The sequence below is a fragment of the Bactrocera dorsalis genome, chromosome 3 (assembly GCF_023373825.1).
Source record: "Bactrocera dorsalis isolate Fly_Bdor chromosome 3, ASM2337382v1, whole genome shotgun sequence".
Taxonomy (NCBI): domain Eukaryota; kingdom Metazoa; phylum Arthropoda; class Insecta; order Diptera; family Tephritidae; genus Bactrocera; species Bactrocera dorsalis.
In genome coordinates, this window is record NC_064305.1 from 63,107,022 (window position 1) to 63,119,739 (window position 12,718).

The following is a 12,718-nucleotide window of genomic DNA, read 5'->3' on the forward strand; positions in this document are numbered from 1 at the left end:
GTTAACTTTGTTGCTGGCGATGTTTCCACTGTCTATACTGTATTCTCTGGGATGAAATACACTCTTTGGCCATTCTCCAAATTAACTGCGAGACGCACAAGATTCGGAAAACGTTCATGAATTGCAAAAGTAAATATCCTACAAAACGCTTTATTGCAGTTCACGTATCGACCGTAAGACTAATAATCGCCATGTTGCTTCATTTGGTGCCGCACTTACAAACGTATTTTATCGATTACACCAAACTGCAATACTAAACACTGATATGAGTTTTGAATATGATTTAGACAATAATGGTGAATATAGTACGGTCCATGTGTTGTCAACTTCGATATTCACTCTTCTAAGTTGAACGCTGAATGTTCTGTTATCTGGTGAGCGACGCCGATAGAGTTGATATCCATCATTTCCAGTTTGTGTTTCCGAAAGAAAAGCACGTGGATACTGTTTCGTGCATTTATTGTCAGACCTACAAACCGAAAAGGGATTGTAGTGTCCGCAAGGTCCATGAACCATATTGGTTTCCACCACTTCATATAATACTGGATCTTTCTCTACATCTGGAATTTCCGCATGATTGAGTGATTTCATCAATTTGATCTGGTGTAACCATCATCCACCATCCAAAGAAGAATGTGTGCGTGCCGAAAACCTCTATTTTGCCACTCAACAGAGTACATCTAGCATCCAACAGCACCACATATAAGTACGTTGCTTCAAGGTAAAGTCAATCAAACATCGCAACTGTTGTTTGAAAAGTCGTGCTGTGATGATCGCTTGCTGATTGACCGCGATCCATAATTCCGCACGTATGACACCGCATCCTGGGAGTACTTCTTGCCTTTCCTTGCCTTGGGCTGCCATACGTTGATGGCAAAACGAACGCCGACCGATATTAGGGCGACCTCTTCGTGGCTTCGTAACAAATTTCAATCTGCAATTGAACTCTTTGTGTAAAACACACGTAAAGTTTTCTTTGACTAATTTTCAATAATTTTTCTTTTGAATAGCCGGAATAAAAAAGCAAGCGACCGAAATTAAACTATTCAAATAATTTACAAATCAAAATATTGAAAAACAAAACAAACAAAAATTAAAAAAAAATTGTATGCAAAAAAGTTACTATTTGGAATTATCCAATTTTATAGACTTTTCATTGTTTTTAATATGTATTCTGCTATTCGGGGTGGAGACAAATCCAACGAATCAATAACCATGAAAATTGGTTCAGCAGATCTCGAGTTATACTTAAGTGTTCGAACAAACCTCTTTGTTTTATATACATACATATACATATACTCGTATGTAGATATATAGATGTGAGGTTTTTTTTATTGTTTTTATTATCGTTTTTTTTTTTAAGAAATGAAATATTCAAATATTCCTACAAACACGAATTTTGAACAAATGCTTATGATTTGAAATATAAATTTTGTATTTATGAATTGTATTAAATTTTGACATAAAGAGATAAACGGTATCCTATGTCCTTACCCTGGTTTTAAGCTACCTCTCCACCAATTTTCAGCTAAATCGGTTCAGCCGATCTTGAGTTATAAATGGTGTAACTAACATTAACTTTCTTTTATATATATAGATAATTTTATTTGTCTACCAATTTCAACCCCGATTTTAATGTAAACTTTCGACTGAGAATTATATGCGTGTAGTTAAATCCAAACAGTGCCTGCTGATCCCAGCCAGATACTCAGAGTCGTAAAATTTTACGATCACAAAAGCTCAACGCACATTTCCGCAAACACACTCATACACAAGGAAGACGCTGAAGCCGAAAGCATACACCACCTTAACCGCCAGCAAGAGCACCTTATTCCACCTTTCGCCACCCCTTTTCGTACGGCGCCGGCTATCGTAATGTTATCGTACCCACCACTTCAATTCTTGCAACACTCCCTTACATGTGCGTCCGTGGCATTGCACTGCCATCTACGACGCTACCCGCACTCCGAGTGCATCCCACCGGGTCTACACCTTTCCCGCAATCGCATTTTTATGGCTACAGAGTGGCTACAGTAGCGACACGCTCACCAACACAAACGCATCACAGAGCGCGCTCTCTTCAAATCACATTGCAAAAGTGCTTTTACGCACTACAACAACAAAAACAAGCACAAATGCAAGCAAAAATTATCGAGGAATAACAGCAAAGGATAAGGTCTTTCATAAACACAAACATACACACAGGCGCACTTCAGTGCAGTTGCACGTGGTTAAATTACCGTGAAGCAGCTTAAGGGTGAAATGTCTCGCTCGCCGTGGCATAAGCACTTTGAGCCGAGTGAGTGAATTAAATCTCGCGCTCAACCGTATGGAGATACGAATATCTTGCGATATTTGTAATTTTATATGTGCCGCTTGTTTGTATGGGTGCAGAACGAAAAATATCCAATGCGTATAACCTTCACATTTACTTTTAAGCACACATACACATATATCTGCTTATTGGTATTAGTGTATGGGTGAATGAAATGGACAGGATACTCTTATATGGGTATAATGACACTTAAACGAAACGTGCATAACGCACAGTGGGCCCAAGTTGCTAATGTATCATATACTTTTCCTGTTGTCTACCTTTACTACTAAATCAGTTCCACTCTCTCCTGAATTCAACCTAGGGAAAGGAATAAAAGAGAAGTTTTGCTCATTTGCAAAGGGGAGAGCGAGATTACTTTGCAGCCATAACTGAAGTATCTTGGCATAATATTAGACTCAAGAATTAAATTCAAGAAGCACCTGAGGTACGCGTCTGGAAAAGCAAATAAAAGATACATATAACGCCTTAAAAGATGGCAGGCAGAGGCTGTGTATGTTTCAGTCCTCGATTTCTAATCTATAAAAATAAGGATCTTAGTAATATTCAATGGATCCAGGTTCTGGACATCAAATCCTTTGCAAGATCAATAACCACAGTACATCGACATTCTACAATACGAATAATTAATGCCTTCCGGACTATTTCAACCGACACTTTGAAGTATTATCCAGTAAGCCAAACCGTCCATTGACATTAAGGGAGAAGAAGTTGAGTGATTATATTGGGTTGTCAAAAAAGTCTTGCGGTATTTTTATTGAATCAACTCGTGTGGCACCACCGAGCTTCTTAGTGACTCCAAGCTTCTTCAAATGGTTTATAACGGTTTGATGACTACTATGCGGGTCTCTTTCGACAAATTCAGCGATTTTATCGCAATTTTCGACGACAGGCCTTCCGGAGCGTGGCGCATCTTCGACCACCTCTACACCAGAACGAAAACGTTGAAACCATCGTTGTACGGTGGAAATGGAAACTGTATCGGGTCCATAAACTGCACAAATTTTATTGGCGGCTTGAGATGCATTTTTGCCTTTATCGTAGTACGAGGGCTGCTATATATATCTCTGCCCTAATAATGAAAATAGGAATATTTATCAACGAAAATGGTTTTATTGTTTTTCAAAATATTCTCCATCAAGATTTATACACTTTTGCATGCGCTCAAACCAATTTTCGAAGCACTTTTTTTCACTCCGATTGAGACATCTCCAAAACATGGTTTTAGAATGCTTCAACAGCATCTTCTGGAGACGAAAATCATTGACCACGCATTATTTTCTTGATGTGTGGGAATAAAAAGAAGTCATTGGGTGCCAAGTCAGGGCTGTACGGCGGATGACCCATCAATTCGATAGCCAATTGGCCGGTCAAAAAGGCGCTGGTTTGAGCCGATGTGTGAGAGCTCGCATTGTCATGGTGCACAATGATTCTTCTGCTCTTGTTCGTTTTTCGAATTTCTCCGAAGACTTCAGGCAAACAAATTGTGGTGTACCACTCAGAATTGACCGTCCTACGTTGCTCAAGCGGAACAGTCGCCACATGACCAGTTTTGCCGAAGAAAAAGGCGACCATTTGCTTCGAAGTGCTTCTTCCATGAACAACTTTCGTTGGATTTGGCTCGTCTTGGAAGACTCACACGGTCGATTGCTGTTTTGTTTCGGGCTCATACGCATAGATCCATGATTCGTCACCTGTGACGATCTTATAAACGTCTTTTGAAGCACCGCGATCGTATTTTTTCAGCATTTCTTTACACCAATCCACACGAGCCTTTTTTTGAGCGATTGTCAAATTGTGCGGGATCCAACGAGAACAAACCTTTTTTACGGCCAGGTGCTCATGCAATATCGAATGTATGCTGGTGGAAGAAATGCATAGGCATGCCTCTATCTGAAGGTATGTTACATGACGGTCTTGCATTATCAGTTCACGTACGGCATCGATGTTTTCTGGCACAACGGCTGTTTTTGGACGACCTTCATGGAATTCGTCTTTGAGCGAGCGTCTGCCACGATTGAACTCGTTGTAACAGTTTTTCACAGTGCTATAGGATGGTGCTTCATAGCCATACAAAGATTTTAGTTCATCGATGCACTTTTGTCGTGATAATCCACGTCGAAAGTTGTGAAAAATGATCGCACAAAAATTTTCACGAGTTAATTCCATTTTTTGGCCGAGATGAATTATTTAATTCCCTGTAAATAAAACAATTCACGATTAAATGACAAAACGTTCTGAGTGATGTTATGCTAAAAAATGTCAAACTTTCCAATGGAAATGTCAGATTGCACCTGGCAACACTTAGTGTTGCCAAGTCCAGAAATATATATAGCAGCCTATGTAGTACCGTATTTTCTCTTTATTTTGCTCCATGTTTGCGACGCTATAACTCACGAACGACTTAAAAGAAACGACAACAAATCAAACACGTGTTAGCGCGTGAAATGAGCTTTCCAAAAAGGTACAGCTACGCGCTTTCAGCGCCAACTAGCGAAAATACCTCAAGACTTTTTTGACAACCCAATATTAGTTATCAGCGCATAAAACAGTATCGTAAAAGACACAGGAGAAGAGCAACAAAATTTGGCAACAGCGGTGGCAACCCTCATCCAAAAGACGATGGATCCACAGTTGGATACTGGACATTCAGTCGTAGATAGGCAGATGGGACATGGGGATTTGGATTTCCATATGACACTAATACTAAGAGGAAATTGTTTCTTTAGAAACTAGCTTACTATATACTATAGATTCCTCCATGACATTAGTCCGAACTGTCCGATGTGCAAAGAGTGAACATTTATTCTTGTATTGCCCTAGGTTTTTAAATACCATATAAGGGAAATGCTAAAACTTAACCGGTTGCTCTGTGGGAAAGTCTGAAGGTGGGAGAAGGTTAGGTTTAGCGCATTACAGTTCCCCAATTCGATCTTCTCTGACTTTTCTTGTTATAAAAAACGTAGATAATGGCGAAAAATAGTTGCATAAAATTTATGAGATTGATCTAGGTTGTTGTTAGTGGCTAAATAAAATCGAATAATGCTTCGAAATTGATAGTCCTTGATGGACATCGGCCTCATTGCTTTTTCATTTCTATAGTTTAAAATTTGAAACTAGGTTTGGCAAAGCTTCTAGGTAGTCTTTATATAGTTGAAGGAGTTTACATGAGGATTGTGTTAAGGTTAAAGAAAATATTACCCTGATCCACAACCTTTCAAGCTAATCTCAAATTTGGCGACTAAAACGGGCCACCGACCCACAGTGCCAATCGAAAGACAAATGTGCCAAACGAGACGCCTGAGAATGCGTTCAATACAGACACCGTTGATGTGTGCCAAAAAAAAAGCAACATAATTTCTACAATATGCGAATGTTGTACAACAAGAATAACAACAACCACAGAGCGGTAAGCAAAGGCAACAGTGAATGAACCCCCAAAAAATCAGACGGAAAAACATTAAATTTCGAACCCTTATTTTACACATTAAAAAACCAACACACATAAAGTGGCACATACTTATATACATGCATTTGTATATGTATATATACATATATACATATATATATATCTAAATATCTATATGTGTATACAATTGCAATAAATGAGACAAACAAAGGAACAGCACGCCAACACTCGGCGCCAGGACTAACCACGGACAATGAACGCGCGTCGTGCCGCTTGGCTGGCCGCTCGCCGCTGGGTGGGGTTGGCGGCAGTGTGGCATGCCACTTCGTCAGCACGTCAACACACGCACATACATACATATGGACTTGCATTTGCCGTGTCCTTTACGTGTCGAGCGCGACCGGCAATTTACCCTCTCGCAGTCGGTCGCCTGTCAATGTGTTTGTATGGGAGTATGCGTGTGTGTGTATGTGGCACTGCAGTCCATCAGCCGTGAGTCGTGCTTTGCTTTGCTTTTGCTCTTGCTTTCCTACGTTCGCTTTTCTTGCTGAGCAGGCAAAACAAACTCCATGAAAATTTTCTCTGATTAGATACAATTCAATTGTAAACGCGCGCGAGCGAACGAGTGTGCAGCAGAACTCACAGGATATACGCCGGTACCGCTGCGTTGTGCGTGCGTGCGTCATTTACGTTCGCGTTTATCGAGTGAATGTGTTGTTTGTGTACATTTTGGTGAAAATAAAAGGAAGAAAAATGGAAATTTAAAAATAATTTTTAATCAAAAGTGAAAGTGAAGATAGTGCTACTATGTAAATCTCAATCGCCTTTGTGCAAAAATCGGTGAAAATAATCATGTGAAACGTGTCACAAGCAGCTTCGCAGTTTCTGTTATTGTTGCTAATAGCCCAGAGCGCAGCTTCTTTGTTTACCAGTGCTTTGTGTCAGTGAATGAGAGTCTTCTTCTTCTTCAACGTTTTCTTCTTCTTGCTTCCTTTCTCAAGCGCTGTGTATTTGTTTTTATTAGTGTATTTATGTACGTGTATGTGTGCCGCTCTGCGTCATTCATTCAACTCGCTTTGTACGCGCCAGCTTGCTTTCAAACAAATGTCAAAATTTCAAATGTTTTTGTTATTGTCGCAAAGCTTCTATCATACAGTGCATTTGCAATAATCACCAGCGCGCATAAAATCTGTGAAACGCCATGGATGAGCAGGATGACAATTTGAATATAGCCACTGGCAACGCGGCGAACAATAGCCATAACAACAACAATGGCGATGAGTCAGATGAGGAAGTTATTGAGGGTATGGAATTGCTGGAGGGCAACTATCAGGTGCTGCGTCAGTGGGTGCCACCCGCACCGAATTATTGGGATGCACCGCCCAAGGCGATCATCAAATCGGCGGAAGTGAGGTGAGAGATGAGGAAGCGTAACATATAATATGAAAAAATCAAAAGTGAAATGGAAAGGAAAGTTGGCAGGACAAAGAAATTAAGGTGGAATTAAGTAATTTACTTAATGGAGTAGACCAGTCATAGTTCAGCAGCTTCCCGATTCTATGTACATATGTATATGCATCTTATTCACGGTACTTTTCACGATGTTTCATGTTTTTGTAGGAGCTTTCGGATTAAGTGTCATTATTTGCACTTAAACCTTTGAGCTAACTAAGCTTTTTTTTACTATCAATGCAGATTCTTTTAGTAGATTCAAGTTTTTCACTAGGACTTGCTTATCCATGAAATTGATGTATACTACTGTGCCCAAAAAATAAGGTGACATTGTATTTATTTTGAAAATTCTTTATTTATTCTTCCAAATCATTTTCATCCCCTTCAAAGTAATCCCATCCCGATGCAATGCACTTATGCCAACGGATTTTCTAATCTTTGAAACACTGGTTGTAGTCACTTTCCGGGATGGCCTTCAGTTCCGTCTTCGCTGCGGCTTGAATCTCCTCTATCGTATAAAAACGGTGTCCCCGGAGCGGTCTTTTTAGCTTGGTGAACAGCCAGAAGTCGCACGGCGCCAGATCAGGTGAATACGGTGGTTGCGGAACGATATGGGTTGAGTTTTTGGCGAAATGATGACGAATTGCGAGGGCATTATGGGATGGTACATTATCGTGGTGTAAAGGCGTACAGCGTTACACAAACGACGCATAACGTTCAAATAATATTCCTTGTTGACTGTTCGACCGGTTGGAAAGAATTCATAATGCACAACACCACGATAATCGAAGAAAACAGTCAACATGACCTTGATTTTTGAGCGACTTTGGCTCGATTTTTTTGATCTCGGCTATCTTTTGGCACGATATTCGCTCGATTGATCGGTTGTTTCGGGGTCGTAAGCATAGATCCAGGTCTCATCGCCAGTTATAATGCGTTGCATGACACCCTGGCAGTTGGAAAGCATCGTTTCACACACTTCAACGAAATGCCTTTTTTCCAAAAAATTCAATGTTTTCGGTACCAGTCGAGATTTGACACGCTTGAGGCCCAAAACATCCTTCAAAATGGTATTGGCTGAGCCTTCCGATATGCCATTTTCATCAGCAAGGTCTCTATCTTTCCCACCAAAGAGCTGTTACTTCGTGGCGTCAAGCGCATGCGCACTTATCCCATGCCTGTCACTCAATAAACGACTGATTATGCAGTGACATTTAAAACAAAATGCTTACTCCTTTTCAAGGTTGGGGAATCTCTATAAATTGCTGGTTGAAAAATTGGCAATATTAGTGCAATTCAGCTGATCACATATATACATTTATTTCTTTTTCGCTTATAAAATATTTGTTTACATAGTCTTAATATAAATTTTATTTCCTAAAAAAATTTCAACTATTAAAAATTAATTTTGCTTTTCTTTCCTTTTCCAGGTAAGATACTGAATATATTGTATATAATACCTACATAACCGGACCATACAGGAAACGAACAAGGCTTGCTTCGAAACTGTCAGATCTCTTCCGTAAAGAAATGTTTTAAATATTGTTATGGGTAATGAGATGAGATCCTCGAACTGTTAAAAGCTCAATCCAAAGCATTTCCTAATATTATAAGGTATAAGATTCAGGGCAATAAACCACCAAAACTATCAAACAATTTTTGAAAGAATGAAGAAAATGTCAAGTTCTTAACCAACGGTTAAGTTTAATTGATCGCTTTAATGAACAACTAATTTTCAATTAAAATTTCTCTACGAATAACCTTTGGTTTTCTGAAGAAACAATAATATTTATTATTTGTTATTATAATTAAAGGAAAAAATTGGTATTTTAATATAGCTTTACAGGTGCTGCGTTACAGTAACAAAAGGGCGTTGTTTGCAAAAGCTAGAGTAAAGTATGTGATCTCAAATAAGGTACCCAAAACTCTCTCTCTGGAACAATAAATTAATTTTAACCACGTAAGGTAGTTTCCTCAACTGCTTCTTCAAATATTTTTGCCAAACTGAACTAACTAATGCTACATGCAATTTCATTTTCTTGACCACCAGTTAAATTTATAAGGTCGAAAAGTTTAATCAATAGTTAGTTTTCGGGTTAAAATATATCCTCACGTAATATGTTGCTTTGAGTAAGAAGCACAGTATATCTTTTACGATCTCTACACCACGTCACTTTTATACATGATTCAGATCTTTTGGAACGGGTCAAACACTGATACGCTTCATACTCAAAACGTTATCCAAAATGTGTTGAGGCGATTCATGAGAGATGTTAAGATCCTCTGCTATCTCTCTGAAGCTGACGATTTTCAAGCACTATTTCATTAACTTGCCGATGTTATCATCATTAACAGAGGTTCATGAAGGACTCACGGACTTCCTAAAACACTTCTACAATATTTACAACGATTCGGTAGGCGTGCTTTCAGAAGGAATGCAAAGTATAAAACAGACACGTTATTAATTATTTTTTCATTGTTAGCCAAACAGATACCAAACATACACTATGTGACGTCCTACTGGAAGCAAAAAACAGTAAGACTTTGTTTATAATTTTAAAATTCCTAATTTAATATTCAAAAACTATGTCGTCCTTCTCAAAATAATCCCCCTTGGCACCAATACACTTCTGCCAACTTTTTTTCCAATCTTGGAAACAGTTCTTAAAGTCAAATCCCGGAATACCCTTCATTACGCGTGCTGATTCACGTTAGTCATACGGAGCTCAATTAGGCGAATGCGGTGGTTGCGGCACGATATTGCTTGAGAATTTGGGGAAAAACTCACGAAGGAGCAATACAGTATGCGACGGTGCATTATAGTGATGGAAAAGGCAAGAGTTGTTGGGCCATAATTTCGGCCTCGCGAAAAGGGCGCATAACACTCAAATAGTATTCCTTGTTGACAGTTTGGTCGGGCGGAAGGAACTCGGAGTGCACTACACCACAATAATAGCAGAAAACTGTCATTTGATTTTTGACCGCTTTAACGTGTTTTTTTCGGCTTTGGCTCATCTTTGCCACGATATATGACCAATTGATTGTCTGCCAGTAATAATACATTTCATGAAATCCTGGTAGTGGGAAAGCACTGTTTCACAGACAGAAAAAAATTAGTGATTTCGGAACTAGCCATGCTTTCACTTTTCTTAGGCCCAAATGATCTTTCAAAATGGTTTTCACTCATCCTTCCGACATTCCAACGATGCCAGTAAGATCTCTGACTATTTATGGTCGTTTCTCAAGCACCAATTCCTTGATGTGTTGATCATCAGTTCATGTTGATGGCCGTCCTGGTCGTTGCTCGTTGTCTATGCGTTCTCTGCTCTCTTTGAATAGTTTCTACCAATCAAAGATATTTACTCGCGAGAAGCAGTTATCACCGAAGAGCTTCTTTGTTCAATGATTTCACTCACAATGTAGGAATCCCCGAAATAACTTCATGTACTTCATAAATACAACTTTTGAATATTGCATATGATGATGAGAGCTTCGTTAAGAAATATCCTGGTACTACATTTTGTCGTATTCTTGCCTACCTCTGTATACAATACACATATCAAAAATGTATAGGGTACATGGTACATATCAATATTATCGACTATGTCGATATCTTAAGAAAACCCAACTCATTAATTAGCATTTATAAGCCCATTATCGCGAATCTTATGTTGAAAAGTGATTAAAATGGACGGAATAACCCTTCCTAATAAGTAGATTTATTTATATAAACAGTTGGCTTCTACACTTTTGGGCACACTTAAAAGCAAAACACACCGAACTTGGCTTAAATACTTAACTGCTTACATTTACCATAAATGTGTATTTATTTGAGTATGGCTTAATATGTAGCTTTTCCACACACTCAGCGACAAAATTTTATTGCATAACAGCTTTTGATTAGCGACGAGTGACAGTTGCATTCGCAATGACTTCCATATTTTTGCACGTCACCACAAATGAGATCAAAGAATTTCCACTCATCAAATGCAGTTAATTTTCCAACACATTTGGAAAATCGCAAGTCAAGTCGAGCGGCGACGAGCTGCTTTGGGCAAATGCAATAGCAATAACAACAGCAAGCAGCAAAGCGATCGTGTGTGTATTTATGTGTGTGTGTTAGTGTTTGAGTGTGTGTGCTGCAATAAATCAGCGTTTGGGGTTATTCCGCGTTGAGCAGTTAAACCATTACAATTGATTGCCGGCAAACGAGCAATTGAATGCTGTCATTGTAGCAATGAAAATGTATATGTATGTACATACGAGGATGATCCGATTAATACTTAACATACAAAATAATGCGATGAAAAATTTTGAGAAATATCGAAAAACTTGAGTCAGCAATGCTTCAATTTCTTGGTGATTCCAATTTTTACCAGGAACGTCAGTTTTTCAGGTGCGTAAACATAAAGAAGTCATATAAAGTCAAATACGGAGAATCTGTTATAGATGAACCAGCAGTTTGTAGCGTAATTCGACACATTCAGCTGTGTCGATGGCGGAGGCTTATTCGGGTCTTTTGACCGTTTCCTGATAGAACAATCATTGTCTTCTTCGTCTTCGGAGCAGGTAAAGTCCTGTAATCTTTTGTTCTACTGCTAGTAGGCGATGTAAATCGCACTTTGTGACGCCTGAGAAACGACGGCAAATACCTTCCCAATCGATAGACGGGTCTTCGTCTACTTTGGAACAGGTAAACTCCTATGACCTTTTGCCCTACTCTTAGTAATCAATATAGGAATCCCAACAAACTGTGGCCAACACTTTCCGACTGACAAAACAGTCTTCGTTTTCTTCGGAGCAGGTGAAGTCCTGTTACCTTTTGCCCTACGCCTACTAGTCAACGTGGCTTGAACTTTGTGAACCCCAAGGAACAGTGGGCACACTTGCCGACCGATAGAAAAATCTTCGCGTTTTTCAAAGTGGGTTCGGCGGGTGTAGTCTGCTATTTCGACTGTCCCAAACACTGTTGAAATTTTTAACTTTCATTTTCTCATAACAAATCTTTCTGGTCGGTTCTTGGAATCACAGTTTTGACAGTAGTTACCTTCGAGAATATAAAGGGTGATCCATTTCGAGGGTTCTTACATTTTTATTTAAATCGTTCGAAAATTTCGCCTGGTAACTATTGCTGTACTGTAACGAGATGTTTTGCTCCAAGATCTGAATTGAAGCGGGATTTGCCGCCTAGACTTTAAACGTTACATATCCCTACAGGAGAAACTGTGATATCACAAGTTCTTGGTGGCCAATCAAACGGCCCAAAATGTGAAATAATCGGCTCATCGAAGTGTTTTTTCAATAAATCGGATGATGCCGAGATCACAAGCTTCAATGTCGGGCGTAAAATAGTCGGTTATCATGGCGCGATAACGTCGCCATTGACGATCGCGTTTTTACCGGTCTCATTTTTGAAGAAATATGGACCGACGATTCCACCAACCCACAGACCACACCAAACTGTTATTTTTCCTGGATGAAATGGTAGCTCTTGAATCTCTTCAGGTCGCTCTTCATCCCAA

At 39.3% G+C, this 12,718-nt stretch overlaps 1 protein-coding gene across 1 annotated transcript in view; it reads left to right on the forward strand.

Moving 5' to 3' along the window:
* Window positions 1-6,366: 6,366 nt before the first annotated feature.
* LOC105233078 (protein prickle) overlaps window positions 6,367-12,718 on the forward strand; it is a 182,216-nt gene continuing 175,864 nt past the window's right edge. Inside the window, exon 1 of the mRNA XM_049452421.1 lies at window positions 6,367-7,157. Coding sequence (XP_049308378.1) covers window positions 6,946-7,157 — 212 coding nt within the window. The 5' untranslated portion in view covers window positions 6,367-6,945. The remainder of the gene's footprint in view (window positions 7,158-12,718) is intronic.